Source organism: Lepisosteus oculatus, chromosome 8 (genome assembly GCF_040954835.1).
Source record: "Lepisosteus oculatus isolate fLepOcu1 chromosome 8, fLepOcu1.hap2, whole genome shotgun sequence".
Classification (NCBI taxonomy): domain Eukaryota; kingdom Metazoa; phylum Chordata; class Actinopteri; order Semionotiformes; family Lepisosteidae; genus Lepisosteus; species Lepisosteus oculatus.
In genome coordinates, this window is record NC_090703.1 from 17,869,303 (window position 1) to 17,896,860 (window position 27,558).

The window sequence follows — 27,558 nt, forward strand, 5'->3', positions numbered from 1 at the left end:
CTCTCTTTACAAGGAATGAGCCAGGGAGCTGCTGCAGGGGTGAAGATGGGGTGGAGGAAGGGGATACTAGAAAGAAGTGCACACGGGATGCTCAGCAGATGATATACAGGTAGTTATGTGCAGGAAAGCAGAAGTGGGTGAGATTTGAATTTGCCCTCCTCTTGGCCTTCTGTTTAAAAAAACATCACTATTTAGATTAAGATCTTCCTTACAAAGGTACGATCAAATTTAAATTAAGAAACAATTAGAATGCGTGAATGCAACAGACATAAGTCAAATATGCCAGAGATCATTGAGATCAAATGTTATGTCATCTGCTATGTAATTTGACATGTGAGGAAAACACACAAGTAAGCATTTCATTGTACTCAGGCATATTCAGTATGACAATACACGTGAACTTGAAATGCAAGGAACTGGTTTCTTGATAAAATAATTTAAGAAATCTTTACATGCAGATTAAAACGTATTAGTAATGCCATTGTTTATGATTTTATTTTCCCTAACTGTCTGGCTTAGATCAAACCATGTAAACCTAGGATCAATCATCCCTTTAATACAGTGTTTTGCTAAGGAGTCCTGACATTTAAACCTCCTTCAAAGAACTTTTAATATGCACTGATCAATTCACAATCAAGAGATGAATTTTTGTTTTGAATGTAAACCCCTTTTAGGTTCTGTGCTGTAAAAAAACTGTTAACTTGCCTTGTTTTTGTTGGCCATTGTCACCAACAGCTGCCTCCTTCTGCCCCTTCCCACATGAAACGTTAACCCAACATCCCCTTCTGGCAGCTCTGCTCCTCCCCTAAGGCTCAGAGGACTCCCGGATCCAGGCTTTTTAGTGACAACTCGGGCCTCCTGCAGAAAAAAACAGACATCCAACTGCTTTTCTGTTATCTAAAAGAGACTGCGATTTTGTGAAGCTGAGCATGAAATTTATTGTGCCCAGAGAGGCAAAATCTAAAATCATTCAATATTGAAGAGTCTTGTCATGCCTTTCCCTTTGGACAAAAAGAAAACAGAAAAAGGCATGTTTAGTGTTCTGCTTACCTGGTAGAATACGTATCATAGTAGAGAATTTCATTGAAATAGAACATCGTAACACAAAGCCTAAACTCGGATAAAAGCCAACTGACCTATCACAGAAAAAAGACAAGAGCATCTAAATGGTCATTTACATGAGATGTTGTGCAAAATACTGTGCCTCTAGAGAGAATAAAATCTGAGCCACCAATGGAAACCCTGGTGCTCAGGCTGAGTGATGCATGCATAGAGTGTGACCAGCCCTGAAAAGCTTGATAAATACAGCTCCTGCACTGCACCAGATCTATTTAATGAGTAGCCAGTCAGGAAGCAGATACTGTTGTCCAAGTAGTACAAACCAAACTATGCAAAAAAGTTTTCATTATCCATCAAAACAAATTGTAATCTTGTTCAAATATAGAATAGAATATCAAGGGTTTTGCAATATTACAGTAGTTAACAAATATTGTATTACAAGCATATAGGATTTACTGATCACTGTACCCTAATTTAATTTAATTGAAGGTCAAAATACATAATGGTAGTATTATTGTCATTTATTGTAGCAATTTAAAAGTGTTTTTATTCAACAGTTGGTTGGTTTCCTCTATATTGAGTGCCTTAAACACACTGTTGCTTTTGACTATCCTACTCTGTATTATACTGCACTGGGTTTTCTATATTTCTATTTCGTTTAAAAACACAAAAGAACTGCACTAAAATTCATTTCCTGTCTAGTATTCCAACATATACATTTAACTACAGTATGAGGTGGAGCAGATATGATGCAGTAATGTTTCAAGGTTAATAATGATTCTACCTCCCATGTTCCTATTTTCTCCCTTTCTCTATTTAATGTGAAATTAATTTGAATTGAGTGAAAGTGAAACATCTGGATCTCTATTAGTACTGAACATACAGTACAAGCATACATACTGTGCTGATGAGGTTCAAGTGAGGAGCCTTTGAAGGAATGCAAAGCATGGGTGGCAGACAGACCCAAAGAAACACAAAAAACTGTCTCTCTTCTTCATTTCTACGTTTCTGTGTGGAATTAAAATCTACAGGTTGCTCTGCAAACATATTGGGTATTTTGCATTGCTCTGTTTTTTTTTCACTCAATGCCTTTCCTTTCTCATGCAGATGATGATGTTCTACTGAAATTGTAGCCATATTGTTTCAAACTAACAGTTAATAGTCCTAGCTCTACATTTGATAGTACCAAAAGTAGCCTTTTAGCTTTAACAATGTAAAGAGAGGGAGAGAGGGTGGCATGACGGTGCAGTGGTTAGGATTGTTGTCTCGCAGTGCTGGGGCCCTGGGTTGGGTTCTGGACCTGCTGTGCTTTCTGCGTGGAGTTCGTATGTTCTCCCTGTGGGATTCCTCCAGGTGTTCTGATTTTCTCCCACAGTCTAAAAATATACTAGTAGGTTAGTTGGCTTCTGAGAAAACTGGGCTGTGTGTGAATATCTGTGTCTGTGTCTTCCCTGTTGGTGTCCTGTCCTGGGTGTAGTTTGCCTGTTGTTTGCTGGCACAGGCTCTGGCTTCCCTATGACCCTGAATTGGAAGAAGCCGTTACAAAATGGGTGGGTGGAAGAGAGAGATTAATTCAATCTCAGATTAAAAACACCACTCCTTGTTTACACAGTATACTGTATATCCAGTCTTGGTGGTAGGCAAATGTAAATGTAAACTCCATTACTTACATTGGGGGACTTCTTGATTGTAATGGTAAGGTCCTCTGCTTTCGCTCTCCGGCTGAGGAAAGCCATGCCCTCTTCTTCTGCTCTCTTCTTGTCTTCTTCTACTTCCTGTGAAGATTGGGCAGGTTTAAAGTCTGGTCTGAGACAAGAGAGTGACTTCACTGAATTCCAACTCAGTGGAAACAAGCGGCTCCTGTTTTGCTTTATCATTCCCTAATTTCTTTTTTTTCAGACACTGCCAGGGCCTTTTCTTTTCTTTCATCTAGTAGTACAACTTTTAAAATACTGTATGTAGATGAAAAAAGTGAAAACACTGTGTAATACAGAATGTATTATCTGTGTTCCATCCCCCACCCCCCTTGCTTTTAGGCTTATGACTTCACAAAATCTTCTACAATATCTGTAGATAAATACACAAAGGGTAACACAAAGGTGACCTCTTTCATTTTCTTTATATTTCTTATGCAGACAAAGTGAGAGTTCAGAAACCAAAATGAAATTTCAAAGACGCCACCTGGTATCTTTTCATCAGCGCTTCATTCTTTTTCCGTAAAGCTTCAATTTTCTTATCCAGTTCTGCATCCTTCTGTTCTTTCTTTTTAAACATGACATCAGGTGAATTATTCTGGAAAGAAATAACAGTTGAAGTAAAGAGCAAAAGAAATGCACAGTTTCTTGGGGGTATTAAGTATGCCACAACAGAGGCTGCAGTCCACAATTGTTTCCTGATTGTTCAGAATAGCAACAAAGTTGACAAGGAAAGTATATCAGCTCTTGTCTTTAAGCACTCATAGACTTATAGTCCATAGTTCTTGTGAGGGATGAGGCAAGTCAGAGTTTGACCCCAAACCAAGGGCAGCAGGCAGGACTGTAAGTATACAGCTGCTCTCTCCATGACAAGAAGTCAATATATCACAGAGCAACAGAAAAAAACATTGAACAAGTGCTAATCAAAACTAGCTGGCATGTCTTTGGGAGCTGGGAGGAAGCTAGACCTCTTATGACAATAGAGTTAAAAAGCACAATTGCTAACCACTATACTACTATGTCACTCTATCTTTTCACCATTAATATCCAAATCTGATACTGGAGCTACAGTAATTGCCTGTACCACTTTTAAGCATTATTTATGAGGTGGGATATTTGCTTTTCCAAATGTATGACTCGTAAATTTCTACACTTTACAGTCAAAAATTAAAATGCAAAAGTAATCTGAAGAACAACTGAACCACAAAAGAATTGTTCCTTAGTTAAGTAAAATAATTAAGTATGTACAGTAAACAGCACAGAAGTTGTAAGAGGCCTTTTTATTAACTAACCAACTGAATTTGCCAAACCAGTTTATTGATGCTAAGAGTGTGGTTTTAATATGGAAATAGAACTTTCGTAACAAGAAAGAACAAAGAAAGGTACTTTTGTTGATTTAGCAATTAATTGTTCTTTGGCTAGTATTGTTCTTGTCTCCAAATAAAATTAATAAGATAAATTAAATAATTGAGGGGCGCTGTCAAATACCTACTGTTCAGAGAACAGGTAAAGGTTTATACCATACTGATAGGAAAAGAAACGAGACACAATGTTTCACCTGTGGAGCCTTCTTCAGGTGTTTGTCACTTTTCTTTTGCTTTCACCATGGAATAAACCTTTACCTGTTTTTTTTGCAGCCTACACATGCTGATGCAGCTGCCTACTTAAACTTCTTCTGCCCAGAGTACTTTGTCCCTTTTGAATTCTAGGGTCAAAACAGTTGCAAAAATAATAATTTCACATTCACATACTGTACAATTTATTTTCTGGGAGCAAGATTCATATACCTCATGAAGGTAAAAGTGTATAACTATGTCAGCATACAGGCTAAAAAGAATCAAACAGAGGTTAATATATACTGTATAACATATACACCATTTTATATCAATGTAAAGATGAAAGCAAAACAAAGAGTCTTTTCATCCCTTCCATGTACTTTATTTTAATGAACACTTTATCAAATGAATCAATTAAGTTAAGCTCTGGAAATTTTTTATATCACACATATTGATGGGACATTATATAATAGTTTCCAAAGTACAGTATAACAGCAAGGATCCTGAGCAAAACTGATTCCTTTAGAATTGTTAATGCAAATGAAGTTATCTTAGTTGGATACATGATATTATATCATTACACATTTCTTAACAAATGCTTAATATTCAGATCTGACCAAATTTAAGGAGAAATATTCTTTGGGAGCATAAAGTGTACATACAGTAAAAGGACATTGTGTTTCTAACAAGCTAACTGCTGAACAACTGTTTCACAGTTACACTGATTTACAGTATGTAGTACTGCATTTTATTTACAGTACCAGTTTTTGATACCACTTTCCAACAATGAACATCTTTAAAGATTACCATTTTTAATTAATCTGATCTCTCTATCTTCTTACAGAAACACAGTTATTTAAGATGTCTTAAAAGTTGTAAAGAATGTTTCTGTGACTGGGAAGCAGGTTTTTGAGGGGCCCCATACACAAGGGTTTGAGAATGATACTCTTTTCTCCTTACTAGGGGAAATGTACAGTTTTCTCAAGGTGTTTGAGCTCTAGTTTCCATTGTTTCTCTGCACACATTGACAATCAGCTAGAATTGTAATTACACTGACAAGTAATCACTCTACCATCAATGACTTATGAGATAATTTGCCTCCAAAGCATCAATTGCATAATTTTCAAGACAATGTGTTTCAAGCAGCATTAGGTTGAGAATGTGATAACTACTGTATATAATGTACAGTACCTTGCAAACGTTTTCAAACCCTTGTAGAGATCTGATGTTTCATTGCTTGAAGGCTTTGAGTCATTACACATTGAAGTAGCAATTAATATTTGTTACATACTTAGCTACTCCGCACATTCTAAGCAAAAAATCTATAAAGAAAGAAGTAAACATAATTTTCATTAATAAAACATTATTGCAAAAGAATCCAAACTCATAGCTAAATTAATTTGAAAAAAAAAATACCTTAACAAGTGGCCTCTGTGTGTGCAATAATAATGCACATACCGAAATGATTTCAGAATAAACATCATGAAGTCTAAGGACTTGCTTTCAAAGCAAGTCAGGTATAAAGTAATAGAACAGCACAATAGAAGGAAGCAAATAATACCCAAATCTCCAAATATCCTTGGGAGTACATTCTACTCAATCATCAAGAAATAGAAGCTGCATTGTGCCACCCACGCGTTGCCTAGATCGGGCCATCCCTTCAAACTTAGTAGCCATGCAGTAAACTAATTACTAATGCCACTTTGAAGCCAATATAAACTTTGAAAGAACTACTATATAAGGTTCAATATCTAAGATGGGACAAAATGGCCGTGAGTCAACATTATCATATGAACTCCACAAAGCCAACCTGTAAGAAGAGTGGCAAACCCATCTCAAATCCTGCACTGGGTTTGCTACAAAGTATAGCGTAGGTGATACTGCAAGCCTGTGCCAAAATATCTGTCAGATGGGACAAAACTTGAACTTTGTGGTCTAAATCTAAGTGCAAACTCAACACTTAGAAGCACTAAGTTACGTAAGCATGGTTGTGGCAGAACCATGTTAATAGGCTGATTCACATCACGAGGGACAAGATTATGAGAAAAAATGAAGAAGCAAAATACAGGCAAATCTTAGGAGAAAACCAGCCTCTGTCTGCTAAAGACCTTAAACTATGAGAAAAGTTCCCATTTCAGCAACACAATGACCCAAACCTTTACTGTGGTGGCTTAAGAAAACAAGATGAATGTCATTGAGCACAATCAAAACCCTCACTTGAATCCTATTGAGAATTTGTAGAAAGATGTGAAAACTGCTTTAAACAAAATGAAAAAAAAAAACATTCATAAATGAATCTCAAGCAACTGGAGACAGCTTGAGGAAACCTGCCAAAACTACCCCAAAAACACTTGCTGTTCTATTTGCTGCCAAATGTGCTTCCGCCAAATATTGAGTTTATGGGTCTGAATGCTTGTGTAATCAAAATATTTCATTTTATACTCTTTTTTTTTTCTAATACGTACTGTAATTTATCATACCCATAGAGATAAAAAAAACTTCAGTTTCAGCATTCAAATATTAATCTGCCCCTGTGGCTGGAAGGTTGTCAGTTCGTATCCTGTGGCCGGCAGAGTAATCCTACTCTGTTGGGCCCCTGAGCAAGGCTCTTAACCCCATCTGCTCCAGGGGCACCGTATAAATGGCTGACCCTGCGGTCTGACCCCAAGCTTCTCTCTCCCCGTGTGTCTGTGTGTCTCACGGAGAGCAAGCTGGGGTATGCGAAAAGACATATTCCTAATACAAAAAATGTACAGTACACTGTATATGGCCAATAAAGTGATATATTAATATAATCAGTCAGTTGATTATGAGATTAATCCTGCTTTAATTTAAAAATCAAGAAAGAAATACAAATAAACGATCCTATATGCCCTACTTATCAAGAAAACAATGCCTTCATGTCATTGGAATGTTGTAGGCTAGACTAATCCAGGATGATCACAGCCAGAATTTCTAAACTGTCAAAACATTGCAACCAAACATAGGCCATAAATGACAGGCCATGATCTTGAAAACAATACAAGACACCTTGCCAAAATCAATATCAACTCACTTTTTTGCACTTTTGATACTTCCTGTTCCACTGCATCAAAAATGCCTCATGTCACAACAACAAACATATCAGCATGTCAGTTGTAAGCAACTAGCTAAACAGGCATTGTTTGCATGCCAGACAATCACACATGGGCCTAGGTTTACAAACCTTCAACAACACAACTGCAAGAATGAGATAGTGTGTGCAACACTTTAGGTGTAATTACCAGCAGTGGTGTCTATGCCACTTAACTGTTGAATAAAGTTTTGTGTACAGCACACTGATGGACATCAGTAAGTATGGCACAGATCTACAGAATATTAGCTAACTCTTGTATAACACAGAACAAGTGATTGGTTCTTCAGGTCCTAGCATAATGATCTGGGCAGGAGGGTCTGGTTGCCACAGAGCTCCACTTATAGTTTGTATATTTTGTGGCATCTATGGCTCAAGACCAGTGAACAGGCACATACAGTAACTGTTCAGGCTCTATGAAGAGAATGGGACAGAATGCCACAAGATACAGTGCCTTGCGAAAGTATTCGGCCCCCTTGAACTTTTCAACCTTTTGCCACATTTCAGGCTTCAAACATAAAGATATAAATTTTTTATTTTATGTGAAGAATCACCAACAAGTGGGACACAATTGTGAAGTGGAACGAAATCTATTGGATTTTTGAAACTTTTTTAACTAATAAAAAAATGAAAAGTGGGGCGTGAAAAATTATTCGGCCCCCTTGCGTTAATGCTTTGTAGAGCCACCTTTTGCTGCGATTACAGCTGCAAGTCGCTTGGGGTATGTCTCTATCAGTTTTGCACATCGAGAGACTGAAATTCTTGCCCATTCTTCCTTGCAAAACAGCTCGAGCTCAGTGAGGTTGGATGGAGAGCGTTTGTGAACAGCAGTTTTCAGCTCTTTCCACAGATTCTCGATTGGATTCAGGTCTGGACTTTGACTTGGCCATTCAAACACCTGGATACATTTATTTGTGAACCATTCCTTTGTAGATTTTGCTGTATGTTTGGGATCATTGTCTTGTTGGAAGATAAATCTCCGTCCCAGTTTCAGGTCTTTTGCAGACTCCAACAGGTTTTCATCCAGAATGGTCCTGTATTTGGCTGCATCCATCTTCCCCTCAATTTTAACCATCTTCCCTGTCCCTGCTGAAGAAAAGCAGGCCCAAACCATGATGCTGCCACCACCATGTTTGACAGTGGGGATGGTGTGTTGAGGGTGATGAGCTGTGTTGCTTTTACGCCAAACATATCGTTTTGCATTGTGGCCAAAAAGTTCGATTTTGGTTTCATCTGACCAGATCACCTTCTTCCACATGTTTGGGGTGTCTCCCAGGTGGCTTGTGGCAAACTTTAGACGAGACTTTTTATGGATATCTTTGAGAAATGGCTTTCTTCTTGCCACTCTTCCATAAAGGCCAGATTTGTGCAGTGTAAGACTGATTGTTGTCCTATGGACAAACTCTCCCACCTCAGCTGTAGTTCTCTGCAGTTCATCCAGAGTGATCATGGGCCTCTTGGCTGCATCTCTGATCAGTCTTCTCCTTGTCTGAGCTGAAAGTTTAGAGGGACGGCCAGGTCTTGGTAGATTTGCAGTGGTCTGATACTCCTTCCATTTCAAGATGATCGCTTGCACAGTGCTCCTTGGGATGTTTGAAGCTTGGGAAATCTTTTTGTATCCAAATCCGGCTTTAAACTTCTCCACAACAGTATTACGGACCTGCCTGGTGTGTTCCTTGGTCTTCATGATGCTCTCTGCGCTTTCAACAGAACCTTGAGACTATCACAGAGCAGGTGCATTTATACAGAGACTTGATTACACACAGGTGGATTCTATTTATCACCATCAGTCATTTAGGACAACATTGGATCATTCAGAGATCCTTGCTGAACTTCTGGAGTGAGTTTGCTGCACTGAAAGTAAAGGGGCCGAATAATTTTGCACGCCCCACTTTTCATTTTTTTATTAGTTAAAAAAGTTTCAAAAATCCAATAGATTTCGTTCCACTTCACAATTGTGTCCCACTTGTTGGTGATTCTTCACATAAAATAAAAAAATTATATCTTTATGTTTGAAGCCTGAAATGTGGCAAAAGGTTGAAAAGTTCAAGGGGGCCGAATACTTTCGCAAGGCACTGTAGAATCTGCAATTTTGTGCAGTGCACACTTTGCAAGTGTACAGTTTGCAGTGTTATGAAAGTGCCTAGATGCTATTAGCCCTTTGAATTTAACAGCTGACCACCTGTCAATACATCCTGTTAATGACAAATGTTCGTCAGCATCACAAATTTAATAATAATCATCATCATCATAAGTCATCTTTATTCAACAAAATGTCAATGCTCTTTGCTATGCAAATGCAAGTTTTCTTGATTATACAGTACTGTAACTTTGTGAGCTGCAATTAAGTAAAGATTTTTCTTTTCATGTTCAGTTTACAAGTGAATCACAATTTGGATTAACCAAGAACCTATTCTTTCTTAAATATTTACATTACATTAATATTTTAACACTTTATCAACAATTGAAACAAGAGCTGAGAAACCAAAGTGAAATCCCAAGAATGCTGCACAACTCTGCTTCCACAAATTATATGGCAATAAACCACATATTTTGCATATTTTGATTGAATGGTCACAAAAACTACCAATCTAATAAAATAAACTGAAATAAATCTGTCTGCATATTTTTAAGCAGCTGAAAGTCCATTAAAAATAACCAGTTAAGAAAATTATGAGTCATTAAAAAATCCATGGATACAATGGAAAAATCAACCAAAACTAAATTTTAAAGCCTCTAAATATCTAATTTAATTTTTGACAGTAATGAGTTACTGTCAGTTCAAACCATGTTCACCAGCTTTACTATTCTGTGTATCGTCCTGTCTGTCACCATGGAGACACTACAATATTTAAAAATTGCTGTTTCTTCAATAGCCAAGTTTGGCCTCAAGAAATCCTCCAAATGTATTGCGTTCTGAGTTAAGCCAATCAATATCTGACATATGATAAGACAAAAGGGATTTAATGTATCATCTTAAAGTGCATTTGCTTTAAAACACTGTAACTTTAAACTGGCAGCTCAGGGATTGAAGGCCAAATGCCTGCCGTGCTTTGGAAATTAATACAGACTCCTGCATGTCCTGCCAAAACAAGGATTCCTGCCATGGAACTTTGCACACAAGCAACAGCAGTATAGAACTGCTTCTTCAATGTTTTGTGTGAAAGAGACTGAGGGAGTTCTGTATTTTAACAAAGGAACAGACATGTTTGTTGACCTACTAAATGGCTATAAAGTTTCACCACTTGTAAATGTACCTGTATTAATTCAGTGTTTTTTTCTCTCTCCTTAGATGGTGCTGACCAGAAAATGTTACAATAAAGTTACAGCCCGATGCCTCAGATATCTTTCAAATAAGAGTTATAAGGTAATGTACATAGCTTAATTAACTGCTATGGTGTAAAAAATGCAATTTTGCCAACCAAATGATGTCAAAAGTAAAAATTCTAAACAAGTAAATTACAGACAATTACACAAAGATTTCCACTTGCATTTAGGTACCCCGGAAACCACAGTAAACAAAACAGATGCAACAAATGTATGAGAAAGATAATTATTTCAAAATGTCAGATCAAGTCATATCAAATTAATGGCACCTTCAATTAAAACTAAGTGAAAGACACGAGCAACTAGGAAAGTTATATGTTGATACCTCTTGTCTCAACTCAGGTTTCTCTACATCTTTACCACTACACACTAGGAGGAACAATGTTGAATAAATATTTATGGAACGCATATTGTGTATATACCCCAGCCTGACTACCTACAGTATATCTGTACTGGAAAAGCAACTTTGTTTCACAAAGTTTGAATACCAAGAATTTCTGCCAGCAGTTTCCACTGACATGCCACACCCAATTCTAGGTTTTCAGAGAAATCCCTCTATTATATGTATAGTTTTCAAGTAAACAAACAGAAATCCTTAACATGCTTAATAAATAGATGCTTCTCTATAGTTTCCTAATAGACTCTTAATAGGTTACCAATTCACATTAACATTGTACAGTACATACAGTACAATGTCAATGTCACATTAACACACTAATATCATGACAGCACAATAAAGAAAAACATTTTGAACAATGCCATATAATATTATTTGAAGATATCTCAGATTTATTTATATATTACATTTTTATTTACATATTATATTTATGTATTATTACATTTAAATTATTTTATTATACAGTACATAAAGGGAAATTGTATGTAAAAGAAACACACATTGAAATGAAATAAGGATTCTTTTTTTTCAAAATGAACAATGACATTTTACAAGCTACCTTGAAATATTGCCTAAAAGTGCAGCGAGTATATATGGATATTACTTCAAACAATCTGTACATTTCAAGTTATCTTCATCTTATAGTCAAATAAGGCAGGGATACCTGAAAATATTTGCAAGATATGGTTGATTAGCTCAATTTATCAGGTTGTAATCTGTCTTGCCATACTAATCAAGAAATCGGTTTTATTAAGGAGTTCAATCTGCCCAATAATACATCCATCTCTTAACAGAAAGTTACTCGTCCTGTGAAGGTTATGACAAATAGAAAACTATCTTCTCCAAGATGGGATGTGAATTTTTGACAAGGTCACAGAGAAAGGTACAGTTTAGATCTGCCAATCAAACCAGTCCAGCATGTCTTTGGGAGGCTGGAGTAAACTAAAGCACCTGCAGAAAATTATGTGAACACTGGGGTCACATCCAAACACCACATGGATAGGCAACAGAGGGCAGAATCGAACCCAGGACCCTGGAGCTCTGAGGCAGAGCTCTTTTGAAATATGATATGTACTTGCTTTCTTTCACTCCCAAAATAGTAATAGTTGTTTTGTTTTGTTTTGTTTTTTACGTTTAACATTTTTTTTCTCTTTTCTACAGTTCATGGCAATCAGGTCAGGAAACTTAATTTCAATCAATTCCTGTGGAGATCAATAATCTAATTGGGTGGGGAAACAACATAACTGCTATCTGCAGCCCTAGTCCTGTAAGTGTTTTGGTTTTCATCCCATCTCAGCTACTGTATGTGAACTTTACGTAATGATTAAGTTGTCAGTCAGTGTACAGGTTAACGTGTTTTCCAGTTTTCCTTCATTAATGCACTTAAACTTTTTGGAGGACTGCAAGAGAAATGGCAGTTTACTTTCTTTAACAGACTACCAGGGCATATTCATGCCTAGTAAGTTTTATTTATGTCTGTTAAAGCAACACTGAAGAGCTAAACTTCACAAAGTAGAGGCAAATGATAAAATCCCTGTATATCCCTGCTGTAAGAACAATACACAGGTACAGTAGGCGGCTGATTTAGAGTATCTGAAGTACAGTACAGATTCCAAACATTTTGTCAGATCCTTTCTCAGAAGACAGTCATTTCAAAAATTAGAATATACTGTAAGAAGGTTCTTTACAAGGATTATTAAACCATTTCACATGCTACCCTATTTCTCCACCAACACATTCCAAAAAAAGCAGGTTGTCTAGATAAGCATGCAGATATAACTCTCTATAAAGCTTACAACATCACAAAAACACAACATTGCTCAGCACATGGGAATTCCTTGTGAAGAGGAGATTGCCATGAGAGATAATGCACTTAATGAAAAAGCACTACATACTAATTATTCAAAGCAACTAGGGGGGCTAAGCAAGCCAAAAACTTTGCAATGATTGAAGGAGGATGTAAATCATTGCGGGGAAGATGCTGCCAACAAAAGCAGCTTGGAACAGAGCATGTGTCTTGAGTTCCCAGATGGAGTGAAGACAGCACTATACGTGAAGCATGATGCTTCCAGAGCAAAGGGCTGTTTCTCATTAAGACTGGAAAAATAGCACAGCGCCACTGCTTCCTGAGTGGTGCCATATTCACAACAAAAAAACAAATCAAAGAATGGAAGAATGCTGTGCCATTCATTTTACTCCAGGTGAGTTAAGATGGCCACAGACATTCAACCTGTTCTATGAAATACAGATGCTACTTGCCTTATTGTAAAAATTCCAGATCTCTTCCTTTTAATTAAAGGAAAGAAACTATTGAGATGCTGATGGAGCTTGGACTGGAGCTGTCCCACATCAGTTTTTATATTGTAATCCTCCTTTTAAATTGCACTCACAGCACAGTCCTGTTCAGGGGGTGGAAAATAATAACACAATTTAAAAAAACAATCACATATTTTAACAGACAATGTTCATCTTAGAGCCAAAGATTTATTTCAATTTTTTGTTTGTGAACAAAAGGAGAAGTATTCGATAAAGTGAGTATTAGCCATTATTTCACTAAAAAAAAACAGAGCAGCACAGTGAAGAAAACCTATTTTGTTTCTGAAAACAACAGATAAGTGGCAGGCTCTGTAAGACAAAAATAAAACATTTTCAGGGTTTTTCACTTTAAAACCTAACTTTAGGACAAAAATGTCTTAGAAAAAACATATTTAAAACTATTCCCTAAGGACTAAAGGCTGTTACAATGTTAGAAAGATAGATGAAGTTTAACTTATAAAGGCCGCACAATATTTAAAAACTATTTGGCAGTTCCAACAAACATGTAATGTCAGACCCAGACTCAAAAAGAAAACACATCAGAAAGAAACCAATTGTGGCTGCATCTTCTCATGCAGGGTTAAAGCAAAACGTTATCATCAGTGTCGAGAGTGATTGTGATGCTTTTCAGTTGGAACACGAATGACATCCCTCCCTGCAGCTCTGCATACTTTCACTGTCAGCTGTTTCAGAAGCGAAGCCCCAAAAGGGAAGCAGGTCTTGAACTAACATCGGCTGGCTGAAATGCACACAGATGCTTGCAGTCCCATGTTTTCAACATTCAGCAGAACAGCTGTGGCAATTAGCCCCCTGTCTCGAAATAAAGGCCGTTCTAGAAATGGCTGGCACTGCCACTTTTTCCATGGAGCTGTCTGACACCACACATCCATGCTATTGGAAAACAAATGCAATAGAACCACAACATAAACATAATATGAGGGAAATTGCAGTTTACACCTCAGAGAAGCCCTTTATATACACCATAATCCCTAAAAAGAGACAGAGAGAAAGAGACAGATTGAGAAACAGAGAGAGAGGACTCACAGGTCTGTGCATTTTGGATGTCAGCGGCGAAAACTGGGCTCCTTCCAAACGAGAGCTAGCCGAGTGAGGCATCAGGCAGGCTTTTGCACAGCGAGCTGCATGGAGTCCGTGATCATGCTTTGATTACAAAAAGCCAAGTTGGGCTGCCAGCCAAAAGCCCAGGCTGGCTTTGACAAATGTACAGGGAGCCCTGAGAACGTATTTCACACTGCCTGCTGCTCCTACGAACGCTTGCTCTCAGTTAAAATTACCCTTCAAACCCCCTTCCCCACCACTATTCCCCCGCCTTTCCCTACTCACCCCCCCCACACACCCCATTGCAATTTAAAGGGACATTGAATAACCAAAAGTTAAAGTCTAATCTACAAGCTAGAATACAGTCCATGAGGAGACTGACTTGCTTGCTACACATATAAAAAATATACTTAGAATGCAATACAATTTTGCAGTAAGACAACCAAAGAAAAAGTAGTTCATCAGCAGCAACAGCGATTGCAACACAGGGCTAGAATTGTCAGATGCAAATCATTCCCAGATTTATTGATCTACATTTTATTTCAGTACAACCAGGTTCTTAAGCTGAAAAGAGTTTGAAGATCTTTTTAATTCTGCATCATGTAATTTACATACAGTTCTCCTACCTTCAGAAATAATCCTGAAGACAGCCAGGGTATTGCGCTGTTTAGCTGGCCAAGTGGAACCTCCTATTAAGCTAGCTTCACAAATGGCACATTAATCAGCTGTCAAACCTTTCACCATTACATGTAAAAAAAACGAACCTTCTTCTTAGAGCTGTAAAACTACTGCATGTTTTTTAAACTATAATTTTATTAATAAAGCCCCCTATAATAAGTCCCTTCAAATTGAGAAAATGATGTTTGCTATATTAGCCAATTGTCACTAAGTACCCCCTCCTCAAAACTTACAAAATTCATGCACTACACACAAAACCAATACACAAAACCAAGAATCACTTTTTCCCTAGGAACGTTCAGATCTCATTCAATAATCCTTTTTTTCTGTGAAGACAATACTACAGGATCTTCTCTATGATGTGTTTGAAAGACATTTTGAGCAGGGAAAATACCCAATTTGTACTGTACATGAGATATTTTTTTTTTCTTCCCCTTACACTTCCCCTTACTTGTTTGATGTTTGGTGTGTGTCTGACAGAACAGAAGTCTGACTGCCTCTCTAGAGAGTAAGAGGAAGGGTAAACAGCATTCTGCAGGATTTCCCATAATTGCACATGCAGGCCAGAGCTGCTTCTGGTTGCCATGCATGCTAATTGAGGGAGAGACAAACAGCACAGGCTGTTCTGAAAGGAATGAAGCAAACTTAAAAGCTTGTGACTTGCATACTTGGGAAATGTCCCAGAGTACTTCGGGGGTAAATAGGCATGCCTTTGGTACTGCTCAAACTCTATTCTGTTGTCTGTGCTTGGGATACAGTTGCATGTTTTTCAGCTTAAATTCAAATGTTTTCATCATCCTGCATAATGCATAAACCCTTTAGGAGAGATTATAAAACTCAAAATAATTCAAGCATGCTCTGTTGTATTTTGGAACGTGGAATAACTACAGCACAATATGTCTCATAACACCCTAATTATGTGGTGGCTCTATGCAAAAACAGCCAAGTGCAGCCACTGTAAACATTTAACTATCATTCAATATTCAAATTAACTGCAGATTGCACTGAAGACCAGTGAAACGTCTTTCCAAACATGTCAAAGACAACGAAATCATTCCAGTAAACGATAAAAAGCTACAGTATTGTTTCCTTTATAGTCAGTTCAAACTTTATGCTTTTTAAATGTAAACCCATAGTAGACTATACAATTTGACAAATCATATAAAGTTATTTACTGACTCACATTAAAAAAAACATAATCTGACATAAACATAATCTTTTTAACCTAAATTTATTATATCATTGTACAAAGTCCAGAGCAAAATCAGCTAAATTTCTTAAACTGTGAAAACTTTTAACTTTTAAAAGGTAATGTTCCTTCCTTCCTGATTCCTACCACACATCATTCTTAAGAAGAACAACAATAATGATGATAACAATAACAATAATAGCGATAATAACAATAACAATAAAAATAATAATGTACTGTACACCAGTTCACCCCCTACGAAGCAGATCAAGTAGAGAAGTCAGAAACTGCTTCACCTTAACTCCAATGAGATTTTTAATAATCAATAGTCAAGACATTGGTTTAACATTTAAATTAGTAGTACTAAGTACTGTACACTTGGCGTGTCTAAACCACAGTAAATCCAGGGATGGTAACTGAAATCTAAAAACAAAAATGTGTCTGGAGTAAGAAAAATATTTCTAAAAGAAAACATTCTCAACAACAATAACAAGCTCCAGTTTCTCAAAAAGAATTTCCTACAAGCAGTTTTAAATAACAGATCTACAATCATTCAGGCTGTGTGACAACATGCAAAAGGAAAACTCCTCAGTAACTAAGACAATACTAAATTGCTACTGTACACCATAAAAGACAGGTTAAATAATCCAAGGTCCACCCCCTGGCTCCTCTTGATGTACAGGTAAGCCTCCATTTAAGCCAGAGGTGAGTCTGCTCTGTAACGTGATAGAAAATGGGTGAACAGACAAGGATAACAGCGTGGATCCACAATGGGTAATTTAAAATTCTAAACAAACAATGTAAAAATGAGTAATAGTTATTTACAACAGCCATGATATACTGTAAATCCAAATATAAAGATATTTACATGGTTCTTTATTTGTTCCCGAATTAAGGGTTTATGTGGACCTTGGAAGTCATGTGACAAGGAAGTGTATCTCTGGTGTTATTTAGAGTCAGTAGTTGTGTTCATTCCTTTCTTATTCTGTGTGCACTAATATTACAGTATATACAACATAAATGTTACCTGTGCACCATTGCTGTTCTGCTGTGATGACTGGAGATGCTTGGTGCTCTTGCTTGAACTGCAACAACAAGAGTATAATTAAAATTACAGGTTGTTAAGCTTCCTCAAGGAAGTCTAGTTGTCTCACTCCTATATGTATATATACTGTATGTATACAGTATATGTATATGTGGTAGTATTGTCTGTGCAGCATATTTCACTTAATTTCCTGTATGTTTGAAAACAACTATTAAAACCCAATCATATTCAAATTGATAAATTCCTTGCATATCAGTTAGTCATCAGCTTTCAGATACCCAGTGGGGAAATAGTATGGCAGTCGATGTTTTTTGCAGACAACAATATGAAGTTTAAATCTACACGCATTTGAAATATAGCACAGTCACCAGTCGCCAATCTCCATGTGTGTGGCCTCCCCAATGATAAGAGAACACTGGTGCCCATATCTGTCCCTCAGATGACTGGATGGACACAGTCTGTCTCAAACAGACATCCAGAGCCCAAAGAGAACACAAAGGATGAGATTAATGTTTTTTTTAATAATTTTATCCTTTTACAGCAGTCATTAGACGTGTCTTCAATTTCAACTGTTTATTTCCCAGTCCATGCAAGGAAAATTAAACCGTTCGCAATCACTTTCACTTCTTCCGTGATTCACATCCAGAAATCTCTATGGTATAAAACTGCATTCTAATTGCTAAAGAAATACATTTTAATCTAATAAAGTTGTTATTAAGTAGTTACTCTAGTACTGCAGACAAAACATGTCGCAGATGACAAGACTATATTCTGGACAAGGCTTGTTATTTGTACATACTGTACATTACCGTACAATAACGTTTCTCCACGTCTCAGCAGATTTTGAAATAAAAATGGTTAGAGTGTTTGGTACGTTCATACACACCGCTATGCATAAATCTTTGTTTAAATTGTTGCTCTCTTTTTATTCAATGTTATTGTTTTCCTGTTTTAAGCAGAAAGACAATTCCATATTGAGCTACTGCAAATGTGGCTGCTTTATCAATTAATCCTGTGAGGTGTATTTTGTAGTACAAAGGTAGCTTATTGTTCTTATGGATGTGTAGGGAGGAAATGATGTTAATAAATTGAATCACCAGACAATGAGTCGTTTAGATTTCATTTGTGTTTACTTAGCAAACACAGTTTACTTTAGCTGTCGGAATCACATTTTTGAAGATTCTAATTCAATTTGAATTAAAATTTTGATCAATGAAACTTGCCCCTTTCTCACCCAAATTAATATGTTCAGTATGAATAGTAGTTCAGGTGGGTAGCTGTGTCAGCATGCGTAGGCTGCAAAGGAACAAGTAATAGGTTTATTCCATGCTGAAAAAAAGGAAGAAAGAGAACACAACGTTTCGGCCGTGGAGCCTTCTTCAGGTGTGAATAGTAGTCAACATTGTAACATATACTGTGTCATAACCAGTTGTATGTCTGCTTATAAACACTAGAGGGGGTGTTTCCCTGTTTCTCTTCAGTGTTTAAAACATCTCTAAGAGGAAAAGGGTTAATGCTAAGTCACTTTAAGTCCATACGAGTTTGCATTCTTTCCATTAAAGCTATTAAATGTGGAATATCAACTTTTCTTTGGACCAAATTTAGATTCAATCGTGTACAAGTTTAAGCTACACTGTAAATATTGGGTCAGCATGCGTAGGCTGCAAAGGAACAAGTAATAGGTTTATACCATGCTGAAAAAAAGAACAAAAAGAACACAACGTTTCTTAAGGCTCCACGGACGAAAAGTTGTGTTCTCTTTCTTCTATTTTTCAGCATGGAATAAACCTATTACTTGTTCCACTGTAAATATTTGCCTTCTTTTGTTTTATTTTTTGGATAATTTTTAACTAACATCAATTCCTACATCCACAGGAAAACAATAGATGCAAAATTGTATCACATTCCAAAATGAGCTTCAGCTTTTTTTACATTTTGATGTTTCAGTACAGTGCAGTGTAGATTATCGACTGTCAATTGTCAATTGTCGATTGCCGATTGTCACATGCACACTTTGACCAAGATTAGTCATCATAGCCTGCAGCTCTTTCAAAGTAGCCATTGGCTTCTTCCCAGCCTCTCTGATCAGTCTCTTTCTTGCTTGGTCACTTAGTTTGAAGGGACAGCCTGATCTAGGTAAGTGTCATTCCACTTCCACTTCTTAATAATAGTCCCATACCCATACCCTGACCTGTGACAGCTTTGTCCTGGAGTTATTTTGAAAGCTCCTTGATGCTCATGGTTGAGTCTTTGTTTTGAAATGCACTACCTAGTAGAGGGAACCTACAGAATCTCCTGAATTTGCTTTGTATGCATGTGAATCACTATAATTTAACACAGGCCATATTAACATGGTGTGTGATTTTAAAGGCAATTGGTTGCACCAGAGTTAATCTGGGATTGCTATTACGGAGGGTGGATACTTATCCAACTAATTAATTTCCATTTTTACTTTTAATTAATTTTTTTAATAATCTAGATTTTTTTTTTTACTGGTATGATGTGGGGTAGGTTGTGCAGATAAAAAAACATATTTAATGCATTTTAATTACTAGCTGTAAGTCAACAAAAGCCGAAAATTTTGCAAGGGGGTGTAGACTTTCTTTAGTGACTGTTTTCATGACACCTGACCTAGAATCCCCTTGTTTAGGGATCATTCCAAATCCCTAATTCTAGTTTTCTTCTGTTTTGAATATAAAATCCTGTCAAGAGCATAGTATTTATAACTCTAAAAAGGCTCAATCAGCTTTCAATCTGATAACCTATTCATGCTGTACAATGTGTATGAATAGAAACTAAAGCCATTTATGGAGCATTAGAACAAAAGAAACATAATAAAGAAGCCATCTTAGCAATGTGGTTGCTAGTAATTTATTGATTTGATGATGTCATGCAGACAGTATTTATACCGTAGGATTTAAAGGAATCTTCTTCAGAATATTAGCTGTATACCATACTTTGTTCCAGATACGGCCCTCAGGAAATTGGCTCTGTTGTCAGTTTTGGACACACAATCTCTAACTCAGCTCTTGTGCTAAGGTTCTTGTTTCACTATTGGCCTAAAGTAGCCCCCTGGATTGATTTTGTTAATAACTTTCAGGGGTTTTATCACTTGGATCATAACCTCTTTAATTCTAAAGAGGTCTATGACTAAAGATATCTGGTTTCTTTCTGTGACACTGACATTTCTTTATGAGAAACATTTGCAGATTTCAGGGAAAACCCCACCAACAATAAGTTGCATTTAGCTGAGAGCATGACTTTTCCACTGGTTGGGACACTAATTCAAATTAGCTTTTGAGAGCTCATCACAAAATATTATGAAATTTAGCAAAAGGACCAAAGACAAATTTTAAGAGAAACTGAAGAAGAATAAGAAATATTTTAAGTCTGATTTAGTTATATTTTGTTATTTTTTTCTTTTCTTTTTTGTCAGTTCCTGACGTGCAGGTGTTCTGTTTCTCTGTTCCTGGAGAGTTGTCTGTTGTTTTCTTACTCTGTGTATAATTGTGTAAACTTTTAAATATGACTAATATTGATGAAGACACTAAAAATAAATCAAATGTACTTAAAATTGAATTGAAACAAGTCAATCACATGGATTGAAATCAAATGAATGAAGTATTTTGTTTTTCCATTTCACAAAATATATCAAAAATTAACACTTACCACTTTCTGACTGCTCTATAGTATTAGAATATCTTGTCCTGGGAAGAGAGTAAAGGGTAACAACGTTTTGTGAAGTATAGTGAAAACATGATTAAAGACTGGTAAACTGTAAGTGGCTATGTTGAAACATGATACTGCACAAACCTAGAGGAAATTGTGGAACAGCAAAGCACTGTACATACTGCACATGGCATGATCACCATAAAACTGTGGGAATTCTGCAAAAATACAGCACTTGCTTTCATTAAACTTTCAAGTGCATACTAATTATAATAACAACCCTAATTTTTATGGCATTTTAAGATAAAAGTAGCACACCACAGAAGGCTATTTTCTGCGTGTAAATAATCAATATCTCTGTAGTGTCATGCAGTTTCCTGTTGACTTTACAGCAAAAATAAGGTGCCTCATCTCTTACACAATACACAGTGTCATGTATTCCTAGATGAATGCACAGACCTGTTTATGATTCGAGGGTGGGAAAACAGTGGGTGGAGAAATGGTTAAAAAACAAAGCTAACTGGTTCAGAGGATCGAAAGATAAAATCAACCAAACAGCATTTGCATTGTGTTTGGCATGCTCAGTTTGTGCTGCAAAAACAGATTAAGGCTTACTTAGTTACTTTAACATGTTCAGTACAATTATCAAAGATATGCGGGGCTCTTTGGACATTCTTTGTGAGTATTATATGGTCTTTGAATCAGTATGGCAAATGTATGTCAGGGGCCCATACATGAGGTCAACTTAAGGCTAGAATTGTGGACATCTTCTTAGCAGTTACCCAATAACCCCTGAACCAATCTGACTGTAAAAAGTTGTAAATTGTAAATTTTGACTGTAAAAGTTGAAAAGCACCCAATGGAAATAAAGATGAATTCCATATCAGAGCCACGTCCAAAGGCTTGTGCAAACCACTGTTCTGCACACAGTGCTGCTAACCTATGACAAAAATAAAAATCTTACTGAAAAAGAAAACACGCAGTACTCTATAAAACACATAGCAAACTGAAAAAGCCCTCCAGCTTGTTCCAGTTCCAGTGGAACAAGATTAATTGAGTTTGTGAAAACCTGTTCTCTTTTTTTTTTTGCACGCTTCAGGATATGGGTGTGTCTGACCCGGTCTTCAAGTCATCACCGTAAACACATAAATTAAAACTGCGCAATGTCAAAGAGAGACTGTTGTGATCTTGGCAAGACATCTTTTCTCTTTCAAACTCACATAATGAGGGTTAGCAGGCTTAAGCAGGAGACTCCCTTTCCTGGGGCTTCTTCATTCTTAAGCTTAAAACTAGCAAAAAAAAACAAACAGAATGGGAAGTCAGACAAAAGAACTAGTGCTTACGCCATTAGCACAATAAGGAAAAAAGCAGAAACACTATTATTACTGTTGTGACAATTAGAAAAAATAAAATAGTTCAGAAAACCTCCCTTCATTATTCTGTGTGTGAGCATTATCATAAAAAAATCGGTACAAATTTCTATTCAGTTTTATTAAGATTCTCGGGTGAACTTCCCCTCACTTGCCTCTTTTTCCATGGATGACTTCACCAAAGGGAGAAGATCTTCTTTCCATTTTAAATGATAACCATGAAGTGAAGGTTTGGGGAAGAAAATGGGGACGCTTCCTCTCTTCCTCTGTTATTCAATTATCTCTCCACCTATTTAAACCTTTGACACAGTTAATGCATGTCCCATCTAAAGTTTTGAGCTGGGGGATCCATCTCTCTTCATTTCTATCCCCGCTCCCAGTTGTGAGGCAGCACTTCTCAAAGTGAATCTCAGCGAGTCAGGGGAGTCTTCCTCTTCTTTTCCATCCCTTAAGGGCCCGGCTCCCAGTTGCATGGCTGCACCTCTCAAGCGACTTTCAGTAAGTCAGGTGGGTTTATGAATTCAGGCGTCAAAGGCTGCTGAGACACCCAACCCATAAGGACCTCTTGGGTTCTACCCCTGTTTCTCCCTATGGATTCCCTTTGCAAAATGGTAGTTTTGCACTTTTGTTAAGAAACCAAAGAAACAAACCAGTGTGCCTCAATATATACTGTATGGACAACAATTTTAAATGAGGAGATTTCCTGAATACTACAATACTACGTGTTGCAAAACAAGCTACCATATCAAATGGAGCATTCTATTTAGATCTGAGCAGGATGGTGTTGTAGCAGCTGTGAACACTGTAGTACTGTCCCTTTCTCTATATTCACAGTGGTGTCCAAAATCTCTTTAATAAGTAATTGCTACTTTCATATCAGGTCAAAACACAAGCTATGGGCAAGCACTGCAGCATCAGGTTGACGCCTGGAATGGCTGGAGAGAAGCAGACAGAATGATCGTATCCATCTTCTTCATTTTCAGGCCAGCCAACCTACAGTACAGTATCTGTAAAATGCAATTAGAAAAACTGTAATTTAATCACACCTCAATTTCCTAACACAAATCCCACCATGAAAAGCTTTGTGGTAAAACGGCAAGTCTCTTTAAATACTGGCACTGACTATTTGTGGTTATTTTCAAGCCTTTTTTTGCTAGGGCTTTCTGATCATAATACATTTACATCAAGCATGGTGACAGACACTGAAACAACTGTTGCTAATCACCACCTTAATTTAGCTTTGGAGAGCTATGGATAGCATTCCTATGACATGTCCTCATGGTCTTCAGTGTCTCTGAGTGAATATGGCGTCTGTCACCTTAAAATGTATTGTGAATAGTTAACATAATATTCCAGCAGTATATCACACATAATGTATACTCTGGAATTGAGACAGCTGAACCTAGCATGCACTGTACATCATTCCACCATGGTGGTCAAACTGTTTGTAGCTTTTAAATACTGCATTGATATTTTTCATAAGCCAGGTCACATAAATAATTCATTGCTGCTTGAAGTAGTGTCAAGCATGCCAAGTATTCATAAAATCATGTTTGTCTGGTTCAGCCAAAACTTGTTTTCCATAACCAGATATTTGACTGAAAATATTCATGTCAACATAAGGAAAAACATTTAGCGCTGAAAGCCTATTCCACTACGCTTAACAGAATATACACTGATACTCTTATACTGACCATCAAACCACAAAGTACATCATGTGTGCAAGAAAGCATTTTTTTCCTAGAAAGGTCACCCATGTTAAGAACTAAAAATGTGTAAAATTAATATATACTTTATTCTTACATACATAATGAGCCTTCTCATGTTCCTCTACATTCTTAAAGTGTAAAGCAATAAGTGCCAGGTGAAAAAAAAAAAAAAAGTAACAGTAACAAATATAAAAGTACAGTATTTTGTTAACCTAAAGATTCTTGCATCTGACATTACCACATCATACAAAATCACATTTTAAGTGGGAAAAAATTAAAATAATACCACCTAATCCATTTATGCTATTACATTGAGAGCTGATTGAATTAGTCCACGTTCTCCCTATTTAGAAAAGAGCTAAAACCACCATTTCACTGTGCCCCCACCTCTGTATTTGCTTTAAAAGTAATTCTGCTTGTTTAGCCCTGTTCTTATCTTACTGAAGTAGCACCTTTTGTGAGAGATATTGAAGGTCTGGATCAGGCGGCTGCAGGCACCTCATTTCTTCAAATACCAATAAATGACATGCAACTGTGTATTGTTATAGTGTGAGCACAACTAAGTGGGTTAAGGAAAATAATACAGAATAAACAAATGTTGTTTATCAGCAAACTAAAAGAGCACATAATCCAAGATTTAATAAAAATAACAATACTTGTGAAAACAGAAAACACAAGAGTCCAATAGTGAATTAATTAAATAGGAAAGTTATATTTCCTCGCAGTTCTTTTCAAAGTACCCTAGCATTATTTTTTCTCTCTAAATTTGTTCTCAGCTTCAGCAGAAAGACAAAGTGCAGGAAAACAGTATTTAAGGCACATACAACAGCACAATGTTTTTTTTTCCAATGCAGGAAATCTAAACACCTCACTGCAGGTTTTCCTACAGATCACAAAGTGGACAGATTGGATTTTTTTTTCTGTAAAACTCTCCTTAAAATAAAAGGAAATGATCAAAATTTACTGTATATGAAGAAGGTCCACCCAGAATGAATAAGTCTAAGTGTCTCATTTGTCTGCCTTGTTTTGCAACAAAAATGAATACCAGACAAGAACTAACCACAGTCACCTTGCCCTGACAGCACACAACTATAAAAATGTGCAGAGGAGTACCATCCCTGACAGACAGCATAATTACAGTCATTGTTTTCCGTAATAACTTGCTCTACCTTAAGTCACCTAAGAATTTCAAATGCCATGTATAAACAATGATTGTTGTCCACTATGGAACTATGGAATCCAGTATGTCTGCATGTGAAGACTCTGTCTCTCAGTGCCTTTACACATATATATGGCTTAGACAAGAAAGCACTGCATTATAGAGGATTTTAAGATTCTGATCTCCACTATGCTAATAAAGGCATGAGAAACCAGTTTTTTAACCTGTCTGGATATCAGTTATCAACTGGTTTCTTCACTGAGAGGGTTCTGCACACCAAACTGCCAGTAACCTTTTAGATTTTAAACTCTGAGTAACAGCAAGAGATGTCAATTCCTAAAAAACAAAATTTTGTTTGGACCCTCATCTATCCTTTAGTTCAAGTTCAAGTTCAATTTTATTGTCATTATACTCATATACAGGTATATGGTATAATGAAAAGCTATTTAGCTAGCTCTCAGACATACGTAGTACAAAGAAAAAAACAACAACAATACAATTGTATAACAAAAGAAAGACAGAGACAACAGGCAGTGTGCAAAGAACAACAACAGGCGATGTGCAAAAAAAACAACAGGCAATGTGCAAAAAAAAACAACAGGCAATGTACAAAAACAACAACAGGCAATGTGCAAAACAACAAAAAGGTAACAGGTTATGTGCAAAAACATCCATCAACAGAATGAAATAAAGGGATAGAAATGATGGGGAGTGAGCTTTTGACATGTATGGTAGAGGTAGATTTTCAATGTGTGTTTGGGTTTTTGGTAAGAAAGAAAGCACTGTGAGGTTCAGATCATAGGTGAGGGGTGAGGTGAGAGTAAGAGAGGCTTACGTTTTCCAGATGGTAGCGGATCATACAGTCTGTAGCTGGGGTGTGTGGGGTCTTTGATGATACTTAGAGCTTTCCTCAAGCACCGTCCATCATAAATGTCCTGTATAGATGGGAGGGCAACCCCAGTGATGGACTGGGCAGTTTTCACCACTGACTGTAGGTCTTTGTGGTTAGCAGTACTGCAGTTGCCATACCACACTGTGATGCAGCGTGTCAGTGTGCTTTCTGTAGTGCATCTGTAAAAGTTAGTGAAGATCTGGGGACATATCTTAGCCTTCTTCAACCGTCTTAGGAAGTACAGGCGCTGTTGCGCTTTCTTGATCAGACAGGTGGCGTTGAGAGACCATGTGAGGTCCTCGGTGATATGGACGCCAAGGAATTTAAAGTTACTGACCCTTTCCACTTCAGTCCCGTTGATGTGGATAGGGGCATGTCCAGTTTGCAGTTTCCTAAAATCAACGATCAGCTCTTTGGTTTTGCTGATGTTGAGGGTGAGGTTGTTGTCATCACACCATGTTGTAAGGAGATTGACCTCCTCCCTGTAGGCCCTCTCATCATTGTCTGTGATCAGACCTTCAACTGTGGTGTCATCAGCAAACTTGATGATGGAGTTGGTGGTGTGTTTGGCCTTACAGTCGTGGGTATAGAGGGAGTAGGGCAATGGACTAAGCACACACCCCTGGGGGACCCCAGTCTGCCTGTCAGAAAGTCCCAAATCCAGTTGCAGAGGGTGGTGTTGAGACCCAATGCACTGAGTTTCTTGACTAGTTTCTCTGGGATGATAGTGTTAAAAGCTGAGCTGAAGTCGATAAATAGTAGTCTTGCGTATGTGTTCTTTTTGTCCAGATTGCATAGGGCAGTGTGTATGGCAATGGAGATTGCGTAATCTGTGGATCTGTTGGGCCTGTAGGCAAACTGGTATGGGTCCAGTGTGTTTGGAATGGTGTCCTTAATGTGCTTCATGACCAGCCTCTCGAAGCACTTCATGATGACATGTGTTAGTGCCACCGGTCAGTAGTCATTAAGACATGTCACTGTGGTTTTCTTTGGTATTGGGATGATGGTGGTAGTCTTGAAGCAGATGGGGACTACTGCTTGGGCCGGAAACATGTTGAAAATATCTGTGAATACACCCGCCAGTTGATTTGTGCAGGCTTTGAGGACACGACTGTGTATGCCGTTGGGTCCTGCAGCCTTGCGTGTGTTCACTTTTAGTAGATATCATTCCACTCACCTTTCAGAAGGGTTTTGTGGAAGGGAACACTCTGTCAAAAGAAAATACCGGTATCGGTTATCTGCTGTTAATGTAATAAATTAAACATCATCACCACTGTTGTCAGAAGTGAGCAAATTATCTGTAAAAAGGTAAATTTGGCAGACATGT

The 27,558-nt window shown here is 37.3% G+C and overlaps 1 protein-coding gene and 1 long non-coding RNA gene across 5 annotated transcripts in view; both read right to left on the minus strand.

The window, feature by feature from the left end:
- The window catches only part of ccdc9b (coiled-coil domain containing 9B), a 54,092-nt gene extending 39,331 nt beyond the window's left edge, over positions 1 to 14,761 (minus strand). The window contains exons 1-5 of one of the 3 annotated variants that reach the window (XM_069193320.1): positions 14,506 to 14,594; positions 13,405 to 13,544; positions 3,241 to 3,351; positions 2,730 to 2,834; positions 706 to 882 (exon numbers count right to left, since the gene is read on the minus strand). In XM_069193320.1, coding sequence (XP_069049421.1) covers positions 706 to 882; positions 2,730 to 2,834; positions 3,241 to 3,333 — 375 coding nt within the window. In that variant the 5' untranslated portion in view covers positions 3,334 to 3,351; positions 13,405 to 13,544; positions 14,506 to 14,594. Of the gene's footprint in view, positions 1 to 705; positions 883 to 2,729; positions 2,835 to 3,240; positions 3,352 to 13,404; positions 13,545 to 14,505 lie in introns of all 3 variants that reach the window. The other 2 variants (XM_069193319.1, XM_015350914.2) reach the window with 2 other exon arrangements.
- Positions 14,762 to 16,467: 1,706 nt separating this feature from the next.
- On the minus strand, positions 16,468 to 22,392 carry LOC107077799 (uncharacterized). Of its 2 annotated transcripts, XR_011190151.1 has the most exons (4): positions 22,322 to 22,392; positions 21,102 to 21,139; positions 17,415 to 17,472; positions 16,468 to 17,103 (listed from the first exon to the last, which is right to left on the minus strand). It is a non-coding gene; the product is annotated as an uncharacterized lncRNA (long non-coding RNA). The 2 variants fall into 2 exon arrangements; XR_001478791.2 differs by lacking the exon at positions 22,322 to 22,392 and having other exon boundaries at positions 21,102 to 21,265.
- Between the last annotated feature and the right edge of the window lie 5,166 nt (positions 22,393 to 27,558).